At 40.5% G+C, this 26605-nt stretch overlaps 1 protein-coding gene across 1 annotated transcript in view; it reads right to left on the bottom strand.

Annotated features, from left to right (window-relative positions):
• ACYP2 (acylphosphatase 2) overlaps window positions 1-19969 on the bottom strand; it is a 185239-nt gene extending 165270 nt beyond the window's left edge. Inside the window, exons 1-3 of the mRNA XM_052648828.1 lie at window positions 19710-19969; window positions 4198-4214; window positions 2332-2441 (exon numbers count right to left, since the gene is read on the bottom strand). Of these exons, the coding sequence (XP_052504788.1) occupies window positions 2332-2441; window positions 4198-4214; window positions 19710-19851 (269 nt within the window). The 5' untranslated portion in view covers window positions 19852-19969. The remainder of the gene's footprint in view (window positions 1-2331; window positions 2442-4197; window positions 4215-19709) is intronic.
• Between the last annotated feature and the right edge of the window lie 6636 nt (window positions 19970-26605).

The raw sequence follows: 26605 nt of genomic DNA, 5'->3' as shown, positions 1-26605 counted from the left end.
GCATGAAGATGTTCCAACTAACTAGCAATTAGAGAAGTGCAAATTACAGAAAAACATATACATATATATCTATACATTCCTCTACACCCAATCAGATGAAAGAAAAATGAGAGAGCAACAACCGTCAACAGGATAAAGAGAAAAAAAATTGTTTACAGCTGTTGAAAAGCAGCTGGGCAAATATTTTTAAATTAAAAGTACACTGACACTTCAACCAACAAATCACACTCCTGGAAATCGATCCCACAAAAACAAAATCACAAATAATATGTTTATTACAGCATTGTTCTTACTGCAGAAATAAATAAAAAGTAACAAAATGAGTTTGCACTGTAAGGTAATAGATAACAATACATTTATACTGTGGAATATTAAGCAGACATTAAAAAGAACGAATTAATGGTTTATCTTTGACTTGGAGGGATTCTCCTGGATGTATTTTTAAATGATAAAGGCAAGATGCATAGAGGTGGATATACCATGATCTCATTTTAAAAAAGTAAACATTGAACAAAACCCTAAAACATATGTGCACCTGAATATGTGTGTGTGTGTGTGTGTGTGTACACACGTGTGTTGTGTGAATGTGAATTTGGAGACAAACATGGAAGGAAACACACAAATTGCTAACAGAGATGATTGACAGTGTGGTGAGGAAGAAGGGTTTCTGGGGCTGAAAAGGAAAAATGGGCAGAATATATGCTGTGATTACACTGATATTAAGGAGGTAATGAAAAACTTGCTACAACATGGATTAGGGTACATCATGATTGGCATGTGTCCATCCTCCACATGGTCCCCATTCTCAAATTATTTCACAGTCATCTAGCATTTTCTCATTCATTGATTAGTTCTGCATGTCAGTGTTGGTAAAGAATCTGTCTGCTAATGACGTGGGTTCGGTCCCTGGATTGGGAAGATTCCATGAAGAAGAAAATGGCAACCCACTCCAGTATTCCTGCCTGGGAACTCTCATGGACAGGGGAGGCTGGCAGGCTACAGTCCAAATTGTCACAAAGAGCTGGACACAACTTAGCGAATAAACAACAATAACATCATGTAAGTATCATAGTCTTCTCATTTGTGCATTTTGTGACTACTGAAAAATATAATTTTTTCCATTAAATATTACCCCACATGTTATCAAATTGAACTTTGGACCCCACCCTTCAAGTTGAGGTATAGTTTAAGCACAAATGCAAATATGTACTTATATATAAAGAAACTGGAAAAAATAAGGAGTTGGTAGTTATATATTTCCTGATTGTTGAATGTCCATAAAGTTTAAAAAAAGTAGTAACAGAAAAATATGCATAAAGCTTCCTATTTCAGTAAAAACAAGCAAAACCCTAATTATAAATGTACAATTAAATATTTTAAGTGAAAAAGAAAGCTTCAGAAAGGATTCACAAAGTCACTGGCCCAGGTTACATAAAAAGGAGGGAAGTAGAAGGGAGGGGGCGATTACTAGCTTTGCTTTTATACCTCTGATATTTTATTACTTCATTTACTATAACAAGCAAAAAAGTATTGCTTTTGAAATCTGAAAATATTACGTAAAGAAAACAAAAATAAATTGCAAACAGCAAAATAAAATAAATTGGGTATTAATAAGTACCTATCTTATAAGATCTATTGTGTAGATTAAATGAGATAATCCATGTAAGGTATTTAGCATATTAACCTAATATGTTGCAAACGCTCAATAAATAGGAGCTATGCTACAAAGAGCAGTGGAAATGGAAACTGAAAAGATAAGGTCTCTGAAAATGACACTGTGTGCACAAGACACTTTTCCTCTGTGACTGAATCTGATGTCCTTGGCACTGCAAGGACTCTTACTATAGTAACTCTACAGCTCATCAAACATAACGTTAATCGACAGTACAAATAAAATTACAATTAGACAAATAAGATAATTAAACAATACAAAGGGAATGCCAACCTTTTCGCCTTGCAGGTTCTTTAAGAACTTCAAGAACCACTCTGAAGCACTGTGCTCCTGCTCCTGCCACAGCCACTCAAGATGAGAAACACTCGGCCCTGAGCGTCCCCCTTACAAGGTGGGAGACAGACAGAACACAGTTCACACCGACTGGAGAATGGCGCTAAAGCCCTTTCTGAGGGTCTGCCCAAGTGGGCAGTTCATTCCTGAAAGTAGAAATTCCACTCTCAACTTTAAGAATTTCTTTGCTGGTCTGCATCAAAACATGTTACTTTAGTGATAGTCTACAAACGAAAACTGGTCCATCAATTCTGTTCTCACTGTCCAACCAAACGCCGAAATAAGTTCATAAATCACATGAGTGTGTTACCAGTCTTGTTACTTACATGGAATTGACTTTCTCTTCAGGGCCTTGCACTTGGCCTGTCACAGTGCCTTTACTGGTATTCTTCACCCAGCCAACCACTCCAATTTTCCTAGCCTCATCTTCAGTGTACTGGTTTCAGGAGAAAACAAGAGAGACAAAGTCCAGCGTCACACTTGATCCTAACTTTCAAAGAAGTACAGTCACAAAAAAAGCTGATTTTTTTTTTTCAAAAATATAGTCTATGCCAAAAACTGTGTAGCTAACCTCTGGTAATACCTACATTTACAAGAACCTTCATTTAAATGGTTTTTGTTTTGTTATGCTAAATTCCACATTCAGTAAAGACAAGCACGTTGTGAGAAAATAAACTGATGGTGGGAATTATTTCAGAAAACAATATCCACGATCCTTTTGGAATCCATAAAACTCAGTTGCATTGCCCTCACAATCTCCTAATGCTAAGCTACACACTGTCAATCTGGGTTCCAAATGATGATCACTCCAAGATACTCAATCACTGAGGAAAAATATCTAGTTACGATCAATACAAAGTACTGAAAGAGAAGATTCCAATGTTTTCTCTTGACTCTGTACTTGCACAAATATTATAATTGTCTACAAGTAAATTTATTTCTCCAATCATTCTTTTTTAAAATTCTTTTTCCCAATTCCAAATTTAGTTACGCTACCAGCACGTGAAAACCCAGAAACATTTTGATTTTGAATTACTTTAACTACATCACAGCAAAATTCTGTGGAACCAGTCTGCTAGCACTTTTTAGAAACATGGTTTTCTCCTATTTGGAGGCCAGGGTGACCAAGAGCTGTGCACTCTGTATGCCCAACTAAGTGAAGCAATAAAACCAAGATGATTACAGCTAGGACTGCTTAAGGGCTGGTTCTGAAAATAAGTCTTCCCAGAGAATAATGAAAAAGAAAACAATCTGAATTCTAGGGGAGGGTCTATCTCAAAATACGGAGACTCGACTTATGGCAACCTGTTCAAACTCTCAGAGGTTAGGAATTGGGACCTAGCTAGCGACTCCCAGCTTAAGCAGTAAGTGAGAATACATGCCACCTTTAACTTTTAGGAAAGGAGTACCAGATTTTAAAAATAGATATTCTTAAAGTATTTTAAAACAAGTAGATATTTTAAAATAAATATTTAAAAGGCACCAAGGGGTTTTAACTTTAAAAACCTTGGGGCTTCCCTGGTGGCTCAGACAGTAAAGAGTCTCCAGCGGGAGACTCAGGTTCTACTTCTGGGTCAGGAAGATCCCCTGAAGAAGGGAATGGCTACCCACTCCAGTATTCTTGCCTGGAGAATTCCACAGACAAAGGAGCCTGGTGGGCTCAAAGTGTGGGGTCACAAAGATTCGGACACAACTGAGCGACTACCACTGTCTTTCACCTTGGAGTCACTTCCTTATTCAACATGGGCATTTTTCATCGTGCATTTCAACATGTGTATCCTTGTTTGGAGAGATTCTTCCATCCAGGACAAGTGGAAGATCCCGCATTTTGTATTAAACATGTGTGTGTGTTTGCTCAGTCACTTCAGCATTAAGCATATATAACCAAAACGTTTAACTTGATCACCCCCAGAGAAGTACTTTTGAAATTCACAGATATATTAATGAAAAACTAGGAAGGCTGTAATGGACTGCTAGTCTGTAGTCTATTTTTTAAAAGACTGCTTTTAAAAGACAGTCTTCATAAAAATCTCAGCCAGTAATTTGAAAGAAATACAAATATTTCTTCATTTGCTGTCAAGGACAAGATTAGAACTAAGTATATACATAGCTGCTCTGTCTCTGTAACTAGAAATAACAGTGGAGGGAAGGGAGAGACGGCAGAAGATAATAAACAGATTGTACTGACTTACCATCCTGAAGCAAACACCTGTATGAAAGAAAGATGAAAAGAAATGTTAGTTTGTCTTCCTTTAAAAAACATATATTGCCTGACTTAGCTTTCTAGTTTATTAAACAGTAAATAAATGAAATAAACAAAACCTTTAATATCTGAATGCCTTCAGAAAGTGCTTTTTTAAAAACTTCTTTCCTTTTAAAACAAAAAGAGAAAAGGAAGACTATTTTGGAGAAAAAGAACAATGTTCTGAAACCAAAGTACAATGAAATGCCAAACTGCATATCATTCTATTAAAATGCTAAATAAAACAAAATAATTACTACAAGAAGAGTTGAGTATGCTGGCATAAAATTTACCTGCCCTCAGCTTTTAGAATGATTTCTTTAAGTGCAAGGACTAAATTCAAGTTTAAATGTAATAAAACATTTCTATTTTAATTCCAAATTCTGGAAAAGACAAAAGCACAGAGACAGGACACTGATCTGTGATCGCCAAGGGCCGGGAGTGAGGAGAAGAGGGGTGCCAGAAAGGAGCACGAGGGAACTTTTGGGGGTGATTGGACTGTTTTATGTCTCAGCTGTGCTGATGGTGCTTACATGACTTACAAATCTATGATAATTCATTCAATTGTATACTAAAAAGGGTAAATCTTACTGAATGTAAATTATACCTCAATTATTAAAAATTAGGAAAAATATTGGCAAATCACAGGGGATAGATCAAATCCATTTCAGAGAGGTCAACTGCTTTTCCAAACAGCAATTGAGCCTGGTTAAAATGATACAGATGAGATCAGTGGCTTAGATAATTTTATATAGTTTTGTAAGCAGATTTATAACAAGGAGTATTATTTGTTTCCTGAGGGGAGGGTACTGTGGTACCAGATGAATATGAAAAAAAAGAGTAGTGGAGCAATAAAGACTGGGTAGTATCACAAATGAAATGTTTATGGGGCTATACCAAAGATTTTAAAAGAAACCTATAAAATGTGGAAGAATAATGAGTGAGGAATACTGATTTGAAGGAGAATCAGAAAGGCAATCTATTTTATAGATGGAGGGAAAGACACAAGTTAGTAGATACATTTAAAAGGAATGGGTAAAAAACTCAAGAGAAACTTCTGGTCAACCAGACCACGTAAAAGAGGGAAACAAAATAGGCAGAACTGTGGAGAAGCATGCAGTCATTGTATCCTAAGAGAGAGGGGATCCCGGAAGATGCTGACTGAGCAGAGTTGAAGGTTTGGGTCCAGGCATATTGTGCATATCCCTTCTGAGTTTCTCAACAGTGAACAGTCCCAAATAATGTTAGCACTAAGAAAAGAAAGCACATGCAAGTAAAGTAGACAGAAACTGGAAACACAGTCCAGCTCTTTCCTACTCAAACAGTGGTCCAGGAACCAGAGGCAATAGGAACCTTGAGGATTTTTAGAAAAATCACTTTCTCAGACTCGTCCCCAGAACTAAAGAAACAGAAACAGGTTGCATCCAGGAATCCAGTTTTAACATGCTCTCCAGGTAATTCCTCTGCCCACTACAGTTTAGAGATTCAGTTCAGTTCAGTCACTCAGTCGTGTCTGACTCTTTGCGACCCCATGAATCACAGCACGCCAGGCCTCCCTGTCCATCACCAACTCCCAGAGTTCACTCAGACTCATGTCCATTGAGTCAGTGATGCCATCCAGCCATCTCATCCTCTGTCGTCCCCTTCTCCTCCTGCCCCCAATCCCTCCCAACATCAAAGTCTTTTCCAATGAGTCAACTCTTCGCATGAGGTGGCCAAAGTCCTGGAGTTTCAGCTTTAGCATCATTCCTTCCAAAGAAAGCCAAGGCTGATCTCCTTCAGAATGGACTGGTTGGATCTCCTTGCAGTCCAAAGGACTCTCAAGGGTCTTCTCCAACACCACAGTTCAAATGCATCAATTCTTCGGCACTCAGCCTTCTTCACAGTCCAACTCTCACATCCATACATGACCACTGGAAAAACCATAGCCTTGACTAGACGGACCTTAGTCAGCAAAGTAATGTCTCTGCTTTTGAATATGCTATCTAGGTTGGTCATAACTTTTCTTCCAAGGAGTAAGCATCTTTTAATTTCATGGCTGCAGTCACCATCTGCAGTGATTTTGGAGCCCAAAAAGATAAAGTCTGAGACTGTTTCCACTGTTTCCCCATCTATTTCCTATGAAGTGATGGGACCGGATGCCACGATCTTCATTTTCTGAATGTTGAGCTTTCAGCCAACTTTTTCACTCTCCTCTTTCACTTTCATAGCTCCACCTTAAAGGAAGGTCTGGGAAAGGCTTGAAAAGGATTTATATTGCAGGTAAGGAATTGTATCACAAAGGGGAAAACTTCAACCTTGCAGAGTACTGCAGATCTGATGAGTTCCCCAATAACGTTTTTAAATTCATGTCGGTAATAAATCATATACCTGCATATCAATATTGCTTCAGCTACTTCACAATTCAGCAACACTACATGAAAGAAACTACAGACAAAGAAAAGGCAAGAAATCCCAGTGCTGTACTCTAACTGGACTTGGTGTTGGAGCAGAGCAGGCATAATCTATCACTCAGGTTGCTCACTCCACCCTTAACCTCTTCCTGCCAGAAACACAGGAGCTGCCAGAAAGGGAGTAACAGCAAGCTGCCCATTCCCACGCCCCATCCCACCCCACCCCGACTCTTGGTGAAGAGCGACATCCTTTCAACATTTATGAATCCCCAGCAGCCTTTCCACCAGCTATCTGTAAACAGATGACAAAAAGGCCATTTTCTTAAGGTGACAGGGTTTGAGGAATTTTTCTAAGAAGTATCCAACACAGTGCAAGGTGAAGGAAATTACCTACTCTAGCCTGTTAATGAAATAGTCTTTTCACACAAATAATGTAAGAATTCAGCAACTCATAACAAGCACACTATTAGACATTGTAATTATCCACTTAACAAATATTCATTAATTGTCTAATTCTAAATGCAGAGAATGAGATGAGTAAATAAGATAGTCCCTGGCATCTAGGAGCTTACTAGTGGGGAAGACAGACAAAATGGCAATTAAAATGTAGACCACAACAGATGCAAAATTTCAGTTATAAAATCATTAAGTACTAGAGATATAATATACAACATGGTAAATATAATTAACATATGAAAGTCATTAAGAGAGTAAATCCTTAGAGTTCGCATCACAAGGAAAAAAATCTTTTTCATTTAATTTTGCACCTATATGAGATGACAGATATTCACTACTAAACTTACTATGATAATAATTTCATGATGTATAGGTCACATCATTATGATGCATACCTTAAACTTCTACAGTTGTTGCTGTTTAGTCTCATGTCCGACTCTTTGCAGCTCCATGGACTGCAGCATGCCAAGCTCTTCTGTCCACGGGGTTTCCCAGGTAAGAATAGTGGAGTGGGTTGCCATTTCCTTCTCCAGGGGATCTTCCTGACCCAGGGATCAAACCTCTGTCTCCTGCATTGGCAGGTGGATTCTTTACCACTGAGCCACCTGGGAAGCCCCCCAAAATGTATACAGTACTATCAACTATATTTCAATAAAAATGGGGGAAAATTTTTAATAGAACAATTATGAGTTGTAAAATGCATATATCAGGATGCAAGTGGGTGTTCATAGGACAAACAAATGACAGTCCTTGGGTGATTTCAGGGAAGGCTTATTGAAAATATGTTTAGAGTTGAGACTTGGATGATGAGCAAAATTTAGTATGATGAGAATGGAATAACATTACAAATGGAAGAACATGTGCCAAGTCCCAAAATCAAGAACATGGGTTATTCGGATACCATACATGGTCAAATATTCAAAATCATGTCATTGCACTCATTTTACCAACTATTTCTAGCCTCAAATTTCGTTTAAGACTTGCTAAAAAAAAAGTTTCTGTTTCGACTATTTCTAGAAAAACAGATACTAATGTCTTTACAGCCTCGTCCTAGTTACCCTAATCTCTCAACTGACCCACACTCATGGCCCCTTCACTCGTCTCTTTACGTCTAGCTCTGCCCTCCTACAGTCTAGTCTCCATAAAGCAGCCACAGTGGTTTTCTTTCCTTAAGTGAAATCACTGCTTCCACACCTTAAAACTCTCTGGTGGCTTCCCAGTACACTCAAAGATAGTCTGGTTACCACAGCCTCCAGGTCCCTTTCTAATCCCCGTCTCATCTCTTAGGACTCTCCTTTGCTCATTCCATTCCAGCAATTTTTCTCCCTTGTGCCCCTCAAAATGCCAAGTGTGTTCCTGCCTCAGAGCCTTTGCGTTTACTGTTCCCTCTGCCTGAAATGGTCTTCCCTCTGCTCTCCTCATAACCGGCTCCTTCTCATCGTTCATGTCTCTGCACCAACGTCATCTCCACAGAGAAATATTCCCTAACCAACTTCTCTAAAACAGCAGTGCACCCCTATATGTTTCTGGGATATGCATAACACCAATTACCATATGATGTTATTAGGGATTTGTTTACTTTTTTAAATTTCCTGTCTACGCTGTCAGTTATATTTGGGCCGAATTTTCTCTGTCTCGTTCACCACTGTGTCCCCAACATCTAGACCAGACTTTTGCACACAGCTGTTGAATAAATGAAAACAACATAGTTGTTGAATGATAGAACAACCAGCTGATAAATATTTAAGTGAAATGTTTCATTGTCCTGTAATAGCTTATTATTAACATTGCAAATATACATGCAACTATATTGATTAGAATTTAAATTTCATTTCAAAGTGATGATGATAAATTTACTGCACTCAGTGCTGGAAAAAAATTATAAGAATTCTATGTTGATTCCAGTATAACTTTACTACTTTATCTACAGGATAATATAGAGTGCTTGGTGTATGTGTCTGTGTATTTATATAGTATATACTATAAAGGGTAGCAAAAAGTCACTAATACTTAAGTTGACAAATCAAGAAATAGTAATATGAGTACGTTGCTTATAAATAACGGCTTAATGACCATAAAAATTGAAAAAAGAAATGTCTTAATTAGTTGTCTTACAGAACTTAAGAGGCCTTGGGACTAGGAGACTAGAGTAGGATATGGTGACTGTATTTGTAACCATGAATGGTAAGGGCACACACATTTATTAAAAAAAAATCTTAATACAATAGAACTAAAGGACTGTCCTTTACATTTAAGAGAATTAATTGTAGGCTAAGTTCATACTGCTTGACAAATTGGGTAGATAAAACAAGTGTTACTCATTGCTTTAAGCAGTGATTCAACTGAAAAAACATAAGGCTGAGATAAATCATATATGAAAGATTCAATATGTACTTAACAGAAATCTAGGTTGTCTTGGTTATAAATAAAATGTTTTGAGATTGAGACCATGGAGATCAAAGGCTTTCTGAAATATGTCCTTTTGCATCAAGACTTGGAAAATAATACCAAATGTAATTACTATGCTGTTAAATGTAATTACTATGCTGTTAAATGCAATTAATATATGAATATCTGTGGCAGACACTGTTAGCTGCCTACACAAAATCCACTTTCCCCTTGTTTTCTAACAGAATTTTTATGTTACTTTGGGGCAGCAACATGCTCTTCTGCATTTCCCAATCTTCCTTCTAAGAGGGGGCGCCCATGAGATGTAAGCTGAGACATCAGCTGAAGCTTTCAAGAAAACTCACTGACAAGGGCTGACTCAGCCAGGGGTCCATCTTTGTATCCTCTCCTCCTGAGTATATGGTGAGCGTAATGACTGGAGCTACAACAGCCATCCTGAAACCATGAGGGAAAGCCCAAGGAAATCGCAGAGACCTTGGCCGTGACATCCCTGAGGGATAGGACAGGTGAGGAGTAGGGAATGAAAGGAACTGCGGGGCAGGAATTCTTTGGTGGGGGGTGATGGAAATGTTATAAATTACATAGTAATGATAGCGGCGAGTGCTTCCCAGATGGCTCAGTGGTAATGAATCCACCTGCCAAAGCAGGAGATGCAACAGATGTGATTCAATCCCTGCGTCGGGAGGATCCCTTGGCGGAGGGCATGGCAACCCACTCCAGTATTCTTGCCTGGGAAACTCTATGGACAGAGGAGCCTGGCAGGCTACAGACCATGGGGTTGCCGAGAGTCAGACACTATTGACCTACAGAGCATGCACGCGTGCTGCAGATTTTACGGCTTATTTCTGGAGGAGAAAGTTTCTTTGCCCTTGTAATAGCTCCTTTAATGAGGAGAAATATCCATTCATGTGTCACTCCTGGCCACTCTTTACCTGTTCCTGACTCCTTGTTGGGGACATGCAGTCCAGTGGGTAAGTTTGGAAGGAGAAGCATACATAGGCCAGGTGCTTCCTCCTTTTCTTTCTGGGAACTAGATACTCAAAGGAATCACCCTTTCTGCTCTGCCCATAGAGGAAGCCCTGCTGGTGTCTGGGGTGCTGTGTTCGATTCTGCAGTATAGATCATTATAACATTCACTTGCCTGAAGACTGACACCACATCCCCACAACTCTGCCTTACCCATTGTCTTGTATGTGCTAAGTCATCTCAGTAGCGTCTGACTCTATGCAACCCTATGAACTGTAGCCCGCGAGGCTCCTCTGTCCATGGGACTCTCTGGGCAAGAATACTCGAGTGGACTTGTCAATAATTCACATAATGAAGAGTGGTGTTGTTTACCGAGCCCCTCAACCACAACCCTTACTTTAAAGCCTTAGAAGCAATGTATATCAAGATGTGTCGGGACCTCCAGGCCATTAGCTTTCTGAAGCAGTGGACCATGCAGAAACTAACTGTTCAAAGCTCTATAATACACTTGGAATTTTCCCAGAGTCTTTCTGAAAATCCTGATCCCTAGTTTGAAGCATACTGTGTAACAGAGGGAGGTCCACATAGAAAAAAGTGAATGTGGCCACAGTTGACCAGTATTGGCTGGAACTGAGCACTCTCGGGACTGGGCTTATATTGGAGATGATGCTTCCATGAGCTTCCATGGCCTCTCTGCACTGCTTCCACCCTGCTGGCTAAGGAGAAGGGAAGCTGATGTGACACACGCAGGATTTTTACAGACACACTGCTCTAGAAACTGGGACAGATGTCAGCTGCTTCGGTTATGAGTGCCTCAAATACAATATGCCACTGAGACCAGGCTCAATCAGCTGCAACCAGACCTTGCTTTGTGAAAAGATGTGTCAGGCAGGAACTCTGAGGTGAGTATTTGCAAAGCAAATCATACTTTAAATCCACAAAAAAACCATTAGTATTTAAAAAAACCATATGATGGATTTTAAACATCAGTGCCATTTCATGAAAAATCAAATTTTCGTATTAAACTGTACCCCCTTCATCTTGGGATTTGACTGTGTGTGTCAATTTTGAATGCAGGAAGCCATCCAGTCATTACCTTACAAAGTAGCCCTTAATGACTTTAAACATCTTTAACTGTTAGAAAGGTCTTCCTTCTATAGAATAAAATTCTGCCTCACCTCCACCTTTCACCATCCATCTAGGATCTGTCCCCTGGAGCTACACACCATGGCATGTTTCAAATAGCCTAAACAGCCATTATACTACTGTTTCTTCTCTAGGCCAACTATCCACAAGCACTTCAATTTAATTTGAGATACATGGGAGTCCATATCAGAAGCACAGCCTGTAGGGGATATAAAAACAAGCTAGCTTGACCTTTAAAATGCCATCCTCATTATCTCGGAAAAGGAAACGGCAACCCACTCCAGTATTCTTGCCTGGAGAATCTCGTGGACAGAGGAGCCTAGTGGGCTGCTGCCGATGAGGTCGCACAGAGTCGGACACAACTGCAGCGACTTAGTATGCTTGCATGCATTGGAGAAGGAAATGGCAACCCACTCAAGTATTCTTGCCTGGAGAATCCCGTGGACAGAGGAGCCTGGTGGGCTGCTGCCGATGAGGTCGCACAGAGTCGGACACGACTGCAGCGACTTAGTATGCTTGCATGCATTGGAGAAGGAAATGGCAACCCACTCAAGTATTCTTGCCTGGAGAATCCCAGGGACAGAGGAGCCTGGTGGGCTACAGTCCACGGGGTCGTAAAGAGTCGGACACGACTGAGTGACTTCACTATACACTATACACTACATTGTTGTAGTCCAGTAAGGTACTCCCATTCTAATCTGAGTCAACACCATAAAGTGAACTGCTGAATTTCTAATGTACAGGTGAACTAACATATTGCCACAATCCACTTCTCCAAGTGTTGTTAGTACTCACCTGAGCATAGGTAAAGCATCTACATACACTGCTTAATCAGTTCCTCTTTCAAAGGTGCAGATTATATTATTCTCAATAGCTAATTATGTATGGGAACATAGCAAACCACGCCATAGATATGAACCCTCTAAAAACACAGGTCAGTCCCCTACTCCCCTGTCCCTCATCCTAAAGCCCCCAAAGCAGCAGAAGTTGATGGGGAAAAAACATGGAGCTTCTTGAGAATGTGGAGATAAAGTAAAGGACAGAAAGGGAGGTGGAAAAAAAGAGTAACTTAAGAGTGGACAAACACTGTCTCAGCCAGGTGATCAAGGTTTTACATCAACAGTGGTAAGTCATGTTGATAGTGTGTACATTTGATACAGTGTGAAGAGAAAAGCACTTTACCTCTGCAGTCTTCCTCCTGATAACCCACAACCTTGGTCTTATAACAAAAATACTAGACAAATCCCAGTTTGGGAGCATTCTACAAGGTACCTAGCCTCAAACCACTCCTCTGAACCACCAAGGTCATGGAAAACAAGGCAAGTCTGAGAAACTAACACAGCAGAAAGAAACATAAGAGGACAAAATGACTAAATGCAATGTAATAACCTAGATGAATCCTGAACCCAAGAGGACTTTAGAAAACAGACTTTAGTTAAAAATAATATATCAGTGTTGGCTCACCAGTTCTGACAAAGGTACCATACAATGGAAGAAGTTTACCATAGGGGAAACTGGATGTGGAGTATACAAGAACTCTCTGTATCTTTCTAACTTTTCTATAATTCTAAAACTTCTATAAAACAACAAAAAATTATTTTTTTAAAAAAAGGGAAGGGATGGAAGTGTAGCAATGGAGGGCAGCTGCAGCCTGATGGAAGAAATGTCCACATACTGAAGTATGGGGAAGTCATGCTGGCTCATCCAAGAGTTGCCTTGACTTCTATGCTAACTAAAACAGTCTATTTGTGGGTTATCAAACATACACTGTATATGTGCTTTAACTATTAAATAAAAGGGTGTATTACCAAGAAGTAAAGTATATTCATGTTAAAGATTAAGGGACTTCCTCATCCATCGAGTGGTTAAGACTCTGCACTTCCACTGCAAGGGGCATGGGTTACATCCATGGTTGGGGAATTAAGATCCTGCATGCCACACAGTGTGGTCAAAAAATAAAAAAATAGTAAATAAAATAATAAAGATTAAATCCCTCCCTTTCTGGAACACCAATGCTGATGCTCCTTCTATGATAAGACTTTCTTCCCAGCTGCTAAGGTTAGTGACTCACTGTGTACATGCCAATCTATTTCTTTGAAATCTTGAAGGAATGAATCCCTAATTTGTTACATGCTCTTTGCTTTGATAAGATATAAGATATAAAAATCATGCTTCTCCAGAGCAGTTTCTCAGAATGATCTGAGGGACTGTCTCCCAGGCTATAGTCCTTAGTCTGGCTGAAATAAAACTCTTTCCTATTCCTATTATAGATTGTTTTTTGATTATTTCTGTCAACAAGGCTACAGCTCTATGTGTGGACTTTGCAGAAGGGTCTGAGGAGTAAACCCACTATTTGTAATATTATTTCCATAATAATTTCCCCGAGTTTCAAACAACCAACTTATAAACTATTTCTCGAAATGCAATCTGTTTGCAAATTAGGGTATGTGTATTTGAGAACAAGGAAGAGTATATTTGACTCCTGGAACATTTTGACTACCATTTTGTCACCAAGGATGATTTAAATTCAAACATTCTAAATGTTACAGCATACGTTTTTGGCTAGAAAGTATTTTCTGTCATAAGCGCCATCAAGCTAAATCAATTCATTGATCAGTTTTCTATCAGGACAGTCATTTTCCATTTTTTCCATATTAATTTTTATATAATTTAAGCATAGTTTCATTTAAATATTTTCATGACAATTTATCAGTCTATATTTTGTCTATATGTCCTTATATCTTCCTCCATGGTAAATTTACTTTCATAACCATTATTTCTAACAAGCCAGTATTCACTAAGATTTTTATTATTCTATACTTTTAAAAGATCTCTTTATTTTTCATTTTATATTATTAAATTAATTTCTTAAAGTTTTTATTATTTACTGTCAATAGTTTCTACATTATTATGACTCAGACAAAAAGCTAATGGTTTGTAATTATTTCTTAGGTACGCACTAGAAAATTGTGAGCAGTTCTATGAGACACAGAGAGACACAGGCTGGTGACACTGCCAACAAGTAACAGAGAGAGTCAGAGACCACAGTTTTGAACGAGCTGACTGCTCACTGACCAGGTCAAATGTCCTTGGAGGCAAAATGACCATAAAAACATCCTTAGGGTCATCTGGAATGATCTAGATGTCCAGGTCCAAATGTCCTACATCAGTTTATGTACATGCTCAGTGCGTAGGTTAGGAGGAAGGCAAGATAAATATGGAAAGGGCATTGAGAGGAGGAGCAATAGGATATAGTGACTAAGAGCACGGGCTCTGGTCGCAGTTCAAATCCCAGTGCCGCCACTTAACTCACTGTCACCTGGAAAAGTTATTTCACTATGTCTTAATTTCTCCATTTGTTAAATGAGGAAGCTGGTTGAGGTCATAGGGTTGAGGATTAAATGAGTACAGAGCTTGGCACATCCTAAATCCTCAGCAAATGTCAGTGTATATTTGTGCAAATATGTGACTATGGGTTTGTTCCACATACTAGGCCTTGATAAGCCAATAGTATGCATGTACTCTCACAACTTAATGACTGAAAAACAACTCTTCCATTTAATACACTGTAAACAACAGAGGTTATTGCCCTAAATCTGATTTTTAAACCTGACTGTTTATGTATGGGGCTTCCCAGGTGGCGCTAGTGATAAAGAGCCCACCTGCCAATGTAGGTGATGTAAGAGACTCAGGTTCAATCCCCGGATCAGGAAGATCCTCTGGAGAAGGGCATGGCAACCCACCCCAGTATTCTTGCCTGGAGAATCCAATGGACAGAGGCGCCTGGCAGCCAATGGTCCATAGGGTCAGAGAGTCAGACACGAACGACTGAGCCCACATGCTCAGCATGGGGCTCAGGATGCTCAGCACAGGGAACACTCTCAGTAAATGCCACACACATGTGTGTGCACACACACACTCAAATACTCCCATATCTGTCTAGTAAACAAAACACTTTGTCAAGTGACCTTTGTCACCATTTTCATATTTTATGTCATGTTTTATGTGCTTCAATGACTGTGTCCATTTTCAATGTAGATTACCATGTCCCTGGGTATACCAAAGACATGGTAAGGCATGAGGCGTACAAGGCATGAATAATTTTAAGTAATCAATTTCTTTATCTTCAACTCCAATATATATATTTTTCCCCTAAAACTGACCTGTCTTGAGGAGACAACAGTAGTCTGTCTGTATTTTCTTTTCTTATGTCCCTTTCCAGCCACCCTTTGAAAAAGGGGCCTATTTCTTTACAAAAGACATACTTTCACCCATTCTTTAGCTTATTCAGGTACATTGCCCCAAGGTGCAAAAACCTCTAAGTACCAAAATACAAAGATAATTTAACCTTCTAATCAAGGTTTCATAAAACACCCCCAGCTTTCTCCTGAAGACATGAATTTCCAAATAAATTTACCTTCTAAATAATGTTTACCATACTTTTAAATGTACTTATATTATTTTCATCAAATGTATTCTAATAAGAGTCACAATAGTAACTTAAGCCAGAATTTTAAAAAAAGAAGAAGAATAGAGCTTTATGGTCAAAGGAAATTAAGAAAATATATTATACACACATATATATGTACAGACATACTGCAGAACAGTTCAGTGGGTCACCAATCAGAACCACTCAAGCATAACACTCAGGTAAAATTCTATGGGGGAAATTGAATGGAAATCAAATTCAAACAGAAAACTTGGGTGCAATCTCAAAAACAACAAAATGATCTCTGTTCTTTTCCAAGTCAAACCATTTAATACCACAGTAATCCAAGTCTATGGCCCAACCAGTAATGCTGAAGAAGCTGAAGTTGAACGGTTCTATGAAGCCCTACAAGATCTTGTAGAACTAACACCCCCAAAAGATGTCCTTTTCATTATAGGGGACTGGAATACAAAAGTAGGAAGTCAAGAAATTCCTGGAATAACAGGCAAATTTGGCCTTGGAGTACAAAATGAAGCAGGGCAAAGGCTAATAAGAGTTTTGCCAAGAGAATGCACTGGTCATAGCAAATATCCTCTTCCAACAACACAAGAGACGACTCTACACATGGACATCACCAGATGGTCAATACCGAAATCAGACTGACTCTTTGCAGCTAAAGATGAAGAAGCTCTATACAGACAGCAAAAACAAAAACAGGAGCTGACTGTGGCTCAGATCACTCCTTATTGCCAAATTCAGACTTAAATTGAAGAAAGTAGGGAGAACCACTAGACCATTCAGGTATGACCTCAATCAAATCCCTTATGATTATACAGTGGAAGTGACAAATAGATTCAAGGGATTAGATCTGATAGAGTGCCTGAAGAACTATGGACAGAGGTTCCTGACATTGTATAGGAGCAGGGATCAAGACCATCCCCAAGAAAAAGAAATGCAAAAGGCAAAACTGGTTGTCTGAGGAGGCCCTACAAATAGCTGAGGAAAGAAGAGAAGCTAAAGGCAAAGAAGAAAAGGAAAGCTATACCATCTGCATGCCGAGTTCCAAAGAACAGTAAGGAGAGATAAGAAAGTCTTCCTCAGTGATCAATGCTAAGAAATCGAGGAAACAACTGAATGGGCAAAGACTAGAGATCTCTTCAAGAAAATGTGAGATACCAAGGGAACATTTCATGCAAAGATGGGCTTGAAAAAGGACAGAAATGGCATGAACCTAACAGAAACAGAAGATATTAAGAAGAGGTGGCAAGAATATACAGAAGAACTATACAAAAAAGATTTTCATGACCCAGTTAACCACAGTGGTGTGATCACTCACCTAGAGCCAGACATCCTGGAATGTGAAGTCAAGTGGGCCTTAAGAAGGAAAGCATCACTATGAACAAAGTTAGTGGAGGTGATGGAATTCCAGTTGAGCTATTTCAAATCCTGAAAGATGATGCTGTGAAAGTGCTGCACTCAATATACCAGCAAATTTGGAAAACTCAGCAGTGGCCACAGGACTGGAAAATGTCAGTTTTCATTCCAATCACAAGGAAAGGCAATGCCAAAGAATGTTCAAACTACCGCACAATTGCACTCATGCTAGCAAAGTAATGCTCAAAATTCTTCAAGCCAGGCTTCAACAGTATGTGAACCGTAAACTTCCAGATGTTCAAGTTGGATTTAGAAAAGGCAGAGGAACCAGAGATCAAATTGCCAACATCCACTGGATCATCAAAAAAGCAGGAGAGTTCCAGAAAAACATCTACTTCTGCTTTACTGACTATGCCGAAGGCTTTGACTGTGTGGATCACAACAAAATGTGGAAAATTCTCAAAAGAGATGGGAATAGCAGACCACCTTACTCATCTCCTGAGAAATCTGTATGCAGGTCAAAAAGCAACAGTTAGAACTGGGAACAACAGACTGGTTCCAAATTGAGAAAGAAGTACGTCAAGGCTCTATATTGTCACCTTGCTTATTTAATTTACATGCAAAGTGTATCATGCAAAATGCTGGGCTGGATGAAGTACAAGCTGAAATCAAGATTGCCGGAAGTAATATCAATAACCTCAGATATGCAGATGACACCACCCTTATGGCAGAAAGCGAAGAAGAACTAAAGAGCCTCTTGATGAAAGTGAAAGATAAGAGTGAAAAAGTTGGCTTAAAACTCAACATTCAGAAAACGAAGATCATGACATCCAGTCCCATTACTTCATTGCAAATGTATGGAAACAGTGAGGGACTTTATTTTTTGAGGCTCCAGAATCACTGCAGACGGTGACTGCAGCCATGAAATTAAAAGACACTCGCTCTCTGGAAGAAAAGCTATGACCAACCTAGTGAAGTGAAGTCACTCAGTCGTGTCTGACTCTTTGCGACCCCATGGACTATAGCCTACCAGGCTCCTCTGTCCATGGGATTTTCCAGGCAATAGTCCTGGAGTGGATTGCCATTTCCTTCTCCAGGGGATCTTCCCAACCCAGGGATCGAACCCAGGTCTCCCACATTGTAGACAGACGCTTTACCATCTGACCCAGATTAAAAAGCAGAGACATTACTTAGTCAACAAAGCTAGTCTAGCCAAAGCTATGGTTTTTCCAGTAGTCATGTATGGATGTGAGAGTTGGACTATAAGGAAAGCTGAGCACCAAAGGATTGATGCTTTTGAATTGTGGTGTTGGAGAAGACTCTTGAGAGTCCCTTGCAAGGAGATCCAACCAGTCCATCCTAAAGGAAATCAGTCCTGAATATTCTTTGGAAGGACTGATGCTGAAGCTGAAACTCCAATACTTTGGCCATCGGATGCAAAGAACTGACTCATTGGAAAAGACCCTAATGCTAGGAAGGATTGAAGGCAGGAGGAGAAGGGGATGACAGAGGATGAGATGGCATCACTGGCTCTATGGACATGAGTTTGAGCATGCTCCAGGAGTTGGTGATAGACAGGGAAGTCTGGCAAGCTGCAGGCCACAGAGTCCCAACGAGTCCAACAGAGCTCAGTGACTGAACTGAACACTTTCTGTTTTGAACGAAAGATGGCAAATATTAAATCACCACCATATTTATATTCCACTGGATAAATTTCAGTGATTTTTAACATTTAATTTAGAAATAATGGTAGTTCCAGTAAGCCAGACATTACATCCTTCGCAACGATTTAAACTTATGACGGAACAAAAAGAAGATAACATAATAATTCCTTTAGGAGCTACACTGGCAAAAGTATTACCATCCTACAAAATGAAGCCTCCAACACCATCTAGGAGTCTATTCTGAAACAATTCAACCACAGTAGTTTCAGTGGCAAGTAACGGGGGTCACTAGATCAAGGACCCTCCTCTTTTCCTCCCCCACTTCAGTTTGCCTTCTTGATGCGGACCCCTCGCACTCCCTTAGACGGCCCACTCCCAGCGCCCGGCTGTTCCTCCTTCTCCCTGCCTTTCTCCCTAAGGAATCTCCGCTCTCCTCCCCCGCCCACCCCAGCTCTCCTGCGCATGCGCCCTCGGTCTCCTTCCCGCCGCTGTTGCTGTGTCATGGCCGGGCGGAAGTCCCAGCCACAACGGGGCAGGGGCTCCTAGAGATGGGCTGTGCTTGTCGCAGCTTTCTATTCTTCCTCCCCAACACCTCTTTGATCTCCCGCTGTAGGCGGTCCCCTACCCTGCACTCTCCCGAACACTTCGTAGTCCACGGATTTGAGTGGCCTGGCGGTAGACATGGCGGCGGCGAGCCCTCTGCCGAGGAGCCGGAGCGGGGTTCGGGGCGCGGTGACTGCGGCGGCCGCGAGAGGGAGGGGGCACATGGGACCGCTTGGCGCACCCCGCGTCTGACACCGGCCCGGGACGCGACGCGCCGGGGTCACGCGTTGGGAGGTGGCAAATGAGACGGCGGGGACTGGGAGCGAGCGCAGCCCGGGATACCTGGAAGGCAGAGGCGGCGGGGCCCACGGCGACCGGAGGGCTCCTTTCCCCGCCCCTCCCTCCTGGGGGAACCCGACTCGCTTCCCGGGAGGGATGCACGCTCCGCGGCCCTGCGGCTTAATGGACCGCGGCGCTCCTTCCTCTGTGTCTGTAAACAAAAGCCGGAGGCTCGGCCCAGATGTCGGTAGTTTGGTACCCTAAAATGATTGCTTCTGAAATGAAAGATCTGCTAACCCAGTATTTCAGAGTACTTGGTTAGTAAATTTTTATTAAACGTTTAGATAACTGCCCCATCTAGGAAGTGATTTTGAGCCGTTCTTACGGTGGCAACAGCATCTGCTTCTCTATTAAGTCAGAAAGGCTTTGGGCCTGAATCCATATTCTAAATGGATTCTGATACATTCTAGGACGAGAACTTTAAAACTTTAAAAATCTAAACGTGTTAAACAAACAAAAAATCTTGTCTGCTGTTAACGGATATAGCTTTTTTTAAGGTCTTTGTTCAGTAACACCCCAATTGCCTGGAAGAAAAAGCAGTATATACTTTAGAAAATTTTACTTCCTGGTGAGACTGTTATGTCTTACAGCAACCCACCACTCCAAAGAATGTGGATGCAGCTATTGATAATCTGCTGCCTTCTAGAATTACAAGTCCTTTTACTTTTGAGAATTTGCCTTTTCAACATATTTATTGGTTTCAATACTTTGAATCTGGCCACAGAGTTAAAACAATCTTCTGCAATCTGGTTCAACATTATGTGCTATTTCTATTAGTACCAAAAATGATCTAAAACTTGGTTAGAATGTGGTTAAACCATATTAAAGTTAAATATATTCCGGAGGTGCTAATCCAGGTAATTTTATGTAATGAAGATCATGCTTCATTGCAGAGTGCTCATAACTTATTCTTCCTCTCATCTCCCTTTCAGTTCATCCCATGCAGATCCTAGAATCAGTGTAGGTCTCATGTCATTCTTTTCAGTGACATACCTTCAACGTCTTTACAGTGCATTTCAAATAAAACCATCCCATTCAGTGGACATGAATTTGAGCAAACCCAGGAGAGAGGGAAGGACAGAGGAGCCTGGTGTTCTACAGTTCATGGGTTCACAAAAAAGTCAGAGAGGACTTAGCGACTGACCAACTTCAGCATCCACTAATCTCTTATTACCTGCTTCTACCTATCCTGTAGGTTTTGTTGCTGTTTAGTCGCTAAGTCATGTTGGACTCTTGCAACCACATGGACTGTAGCCCACCAGTCTCCTCAGTTAATGGGATGTCCCAGGCAAGAATACTAGAGTGGGTTGCCATTTCCTTCTCCAGGGCAATCTTCGTGACTCAAGGATGGAACCTGCCTCTACTGCCTTGCAGGCTGATTCTTTAATCCTGCAGGTTATAGGTAGCCTATTTTAAAGACACTGGGATTATTCTGCTCTCTGAACACACCCTGACTTTTGAAAAAAAAAAAACACCTTTGCTCTTGGATCTATTTTATCTGGAATACATACCTACTCTAGTTCCCAAATCTTCCCCTAGCCTGTTAGTAACCTATGCAAGTACTTAGCAGATTTCATCCTAATTATTTGCTATCTTGACCACTAGTACTTTGCATTCTAAGAAGTAAGATCTCAAACTGGGTCCTATTCCTATCACTGATCTTGTCACTGACTGGAAAGGTGGACATTTTCCTTTTCTTAATCTTTTATTTTTCTCCATGTTTACCCCAAAGTACCCTTCCCTGCCAATTATTTTGTAGCAGTATTGTAATTTTAGAAGTGCAATGGCAACAACTGACATTTGCTTAGCTAAAAAATTGACTGTTTCTGCCAACAGCGGAACGTTAGTAAACAGAAATTATGTACCATTTCAGCATTGCCAATGCTGAAAGGATTGCCAATGATATGTGATTCTAAGAATAAAAAATTTTAAGTAAATGTTGCTAATGCTTAAGCTAACTTTAAACAATAAAACATTTGTGCATAATTAGAGAAAATTTTCGGAGAAGGCAATGGCACCCCACTCCAGTACTCTTGCCTGGAAAATCCCATGGATGGAGGAGCCTGGTAGGCTACAGTCCCTGGGGTCACTGCGAGTCGGACATGACTGAGCAGCTTTGCTTTCACTTTTCACTTTCATGCACTGGAGAAGGAAATGGCAACCCACTCCAGTTCTTGCCTGGAGAATCCCAGGGATGGGGGAACCTGGTGGGCTGCTGTCTATGGGGTCGCACAGAGTTGGACACGACTGAAACGACTTAGCAGCAGCAGCAGAGAAAATTTTTAAAATAGGAGAAAATCCATAACCCTAACACAACTTTTATCATTTTTGTATATTCTCTTATATTTGTGTTTTAAGTAGTTAAAATCATAGTATAAATTCAACTTTTATTCTTCCTTTTCCATCTTATAGTTTTTCCCATGAATATTTTAGTAATTTCATGATATTCTATTAAGTAGGCATAACCATCTACTAAGTGCCTGTTGTTACATACTCTGCCTCTAATTTTTCACTACCAAAAAAATACTGTGAAGGAAATATTCCTTCACACAGCTTTTTTCCCCATATTTAAAAATTACCTAGGGTAAAATTTACCAATTCAGAAGGTACAAACATGTATTCTCCCTGATGCACATTACCAAATCATTTTTCAAAGGGCTGTACTAACTGAAACGTATCATTGCCAACACTGTGTAAGTATATTATTTGGCTTCTGATAGAAACAAATGTAAGCAAGCTCTTCACATACATGATTAGGTAAAAAGTTTTAATTTTCTAACCTGAGAAATAGCTTTGGAATAACTAGGCTTTGTGTTACTCCCAGTTCAATTGAGAACTTAGTCATAGCATTGCCTTCTTGAACCCTTTAATTTGTGTGTGATGTAGGATCACATTTAAGGTAATACATAGAAAAGGAAAATCCTGCCTGTGTGATAAGCATGTAAAAAATGACCAGGTCCGAGAACCTGTGAAACAGTAACAGACAATAGAGTATCTGGGTCCAAATGACATCTGAACTGAGGAGGTATCACCTGTAAATGACTATAATTTGTCAGAAGTCAGTGGAGAGAGATTCCTAGAGTGATTTCTCAGAAATTTGGTATTGAGATATAACTGATGTCAGGGACGATGAAAATTACTTTATCCATGCAGACCCTAGAATCAACATAGGTCTCATGTCATTTTTTTCAGTGATATATGTTCAACATCTCTACAGTGCATCCCAAATAAAACGAATTGACTCAATGGACGTGAATTTGAGCAAACTCCTGGAGAGAGTGGAGGACAGAGGAGCCTGAAATGTTTTTGTAGTTTTCCAGTAGTCATGTATGGATGTGAGAGTTGGACTATAAAGAAAGCTGAGCACCAAAGAATGGATGCTTTTGAACTGTGGTGTTGGAGAAGACTCTTGAGAGTCCCTTGGACTGCAAGGAGATCCAACCAGTCCATCCTAAAGGAAATCAGTCCTGAATATTCATTGGAAGGACTGATGCTGAAACTGAAACTCCAATACTTTGGCCACCTGATGTGAAGAACTGACTCATTTGAAAACATCCTGAGCTGGGAAAGATTGAAGGTGAGAGGAGAAGGGATGACAGAGGATGAGATGGCTGGATGGCATCATCGACTCAATGGACATGAATTTGAGTAAACTCCGGGAGTTGGTAATGGACAGGGAGGCCTGGTGTGCTGCGGTCCTTGGGGACACAAAGAGTCGGACATGACTGAGTAACTGAACTGAACTGCACATTGAAAGAGCAGGACTTAACAGGATGTAAATCATTAACTGCCACAACTGAATCAGTTCAGTTCACTTCAGTCTCTCAGTCATGTCCGACTTTGGTGACCCCATGGGCTGTAGCACGCCAGGCTTCCCTGTCCATCACAACTCCCAGAGTTTACTCAGACTCATATCCATTGAGTCAGTGATACCATCCAACCATCTCATCCTATGTCATCCCCTTCTCCTGCTGCCTTCAATCATTCCCAGCATCAGGGTCTTTTCAAATGAGTTCTTGGCATCAGATGGCCAAAGTATTGGAGTTTAAGCTTCAGCATCAGTCTTTCCAATGAATATTCAAGACTGATTTCCTTTCAGATGGACTAGTTGGATCCTCTTGCAGTCCAAGAGACTCTCAAGAGTCTTCTTCAACACCACAGTTCAAAGGCATCAATTCTTCAGTGCTCAGCTTTATAGTCCAACTCTCACATCCGTACATGACTACTGGAAAAACCAAAGCTTTGATAGACAAACCTTTCTTGACAAAGTAATGTCTCTGCTTTTTAATATGCTATCTAGGTTCATAACTTTTCTTTCAAGGAGCAAATGTCCTTAAATTTCATGGCTGCAGTCACCATCTGCAGTGATTTTGGAGCCCCCCAAAATAAAGTCTCTCACTGTTTCCATTGTTTACCCATTTATTTGCCATGAAGTGATGAACTATGGACGGAGGTTCATGACATTGTACAGGAGACAGGGATCAAGAACATCACCATGGAAAAGAAATACAAAAAAGCAAAATGGCTGTCTGAGGAGGCCTTACAAATAGCTGTGAAAGAAGAGAGGTGAAAAGCAAAGGAGAAAAGGAAAGATGTAAGCATCTGAATTCAGAGTTCCAAAGAATAGCAAGAAGAGATAAGAAAGCCTTCCTCAGCAATCAATGCAAAGAAACAGAGGAAAACAACAGAATGGGAAAGACTAGAGATCACTTCAAAAATCAGAGATACGAAGGGAACATTTCATGCAAAGATGGGCTCGATAAAGGACAGAAATGGTATGGACCTATCAAAAGCAGAAGATATTAAGAAGAGGTGGCAAGAATACACAGAAGAACTGTACAAAAAAGATCTTCATGGCCAAGATAATCACGATGGTATCATCACTCACCTAGAGCCAGACATCCTGGAATGTGAAGTCTAGTGGGCCTTAGAAAGCATCGCTATGAACAAAGCTTGTGGATGTGATGGAATTCCAGTTGAGCTGTATCAAATCCTGAAGATGATGCTGTGAAAGTGCTGCACTCAATATGCCAGCAAATTTGGAAAACTCAGCAGTGGCCACAGGACTGGAAAAGGACAGTTTTCATTCCAATTCCAAAGAAAGGCAATGCCAAAGAATGCTCAAACTACCGCACAATTGCACTCCTCTCACACGCTAGTAAAATAATTCTCAAAATTTTCCAAGCCAGGCTTCAGCAATACATGAACCGTGAATTTCCTGATGTTCAAGCTGGATTTAGAAAAGGCAGAGGAACCAGAGATCAAATTGCAAATATCTGCTGGATCATCGAAACAGCAAGAGAGTTCCAGAAAAACATCTATTTCTGCTTTATTGACTATGCCAAAGACCTTGACTGTGTGGATCACAATAAACTGTGGAAAATTCTGAAAGAAATGGAAATACCAGACCACCTGACCTGCCTCTTGAGAAACCTATAATGCAGGTCAGGAAGCAACAGTTAGAACTGGACATGGAACAACAGACTGGTTCCAAATAGAAAAAGGAGTGCGTCAAGGCTGTATATTGTCACCCTGCTTATTTAACTTAGATGCAGAGTACATCATGAGAAACGCTGGGCTGGAAGAAGCACAAGCTGGAATCAAGATTGCCGGAAGAAATATCAATAACCTCAGATAGGCAGATGACACCACCCTTATGGCAGAAAGTGAGGAGGAACTAAAGAGCCTCTTGATGAAAGTGAAAGAGGAGAGTGAAAAAGTTGGCTTAAAGCTCAACAATCAGAAAACGAAGATCATGGTATCTGGTCCCATCACTTGATGAGAAATAGATGGGGAAACAGTGGGAACAGTGTCAGACCTTACTTTTGGGGCTCCAAAATCACTGCAGAGGGTGATTGCAGCCATGAAATTAAAAGACACTCCTTGGAAGGAAAGTTATGACCAACCTAGATAGCATATTCAAAAGCAGAGACATTACTTTGCCAACAAAGTTCTGTCTAGTCAAGGCTATGGTTTTTCCAGTAGTCATGTATGGATGTGAGAGTTGGACTGTGAAGAAAGCTGAGCGCCGAAGAATTGATGCTTTGGAACTGTGGTATTGGAGAAGACTCTTGAGAGTCCCTTGGACTGCAAGGGGATCCAACCAGTCCATTCTAAAGGAGATTAGTCCTGGGTGTTCTTCGGAAGGAATGATGCTAAAGCTGAAACTCCACTACTTTGTCACCTCATGCGAAGAGCTGACTCATTGGAAAAGACTCTGATGCTGGGAGGGATTGGGGGCAAGAGGAGAAGGGGCGACAGAGGATGAGATGGCTGGATGGCATCACCAACACTATGGACGTGAGTTTGAGTGAACTCAGGGAGTTGGTGATGGACAGGGAGGCCTGGCTTGCTGCAATTCATGGGGTCTCAAAGAGTCGGATACGACTGAGCAACTGAACTGAACTGATGGCACTGGATATCATATCTTAGTATTCTGAATGTTGAGCTTTATGCTAACTTTTTCACTCTCCTTTCACTTTCATCAAGAGGCTATTTAGTTCTTCTTCGCTTTCTGTCATAAGAGTGGTGTCATCTTCATAGCTGAGGTTATTGATACTTCTGTCAGCAATCTTGATTCCAACTTGTGCTTCATCCAGTTCAGCATTTCTCATGATGTACTCTGCATATAAGCTAAAT

Source organism: Budorcas taxicolor, chromosome 11 (assembly GCF_023091745.1).
Source record: "Budorcas taxicolor isolate Tak-1 chromosome 11, Takin1.1, whole genome shotgun sequence".
Classification (NCBI taxonomy): domain Eukaryota; kingdom Metazoa; phylum Chordata; class Mammalia; order Artiodactyla; family Bovidae; genus Budorcas; species Budorcas taxicolor.
The sequence above is the reverse complement of the archived record's forward strand: the minus strand, read 5'-3'. Positions and strand labels throughout refer to the sequence as shown.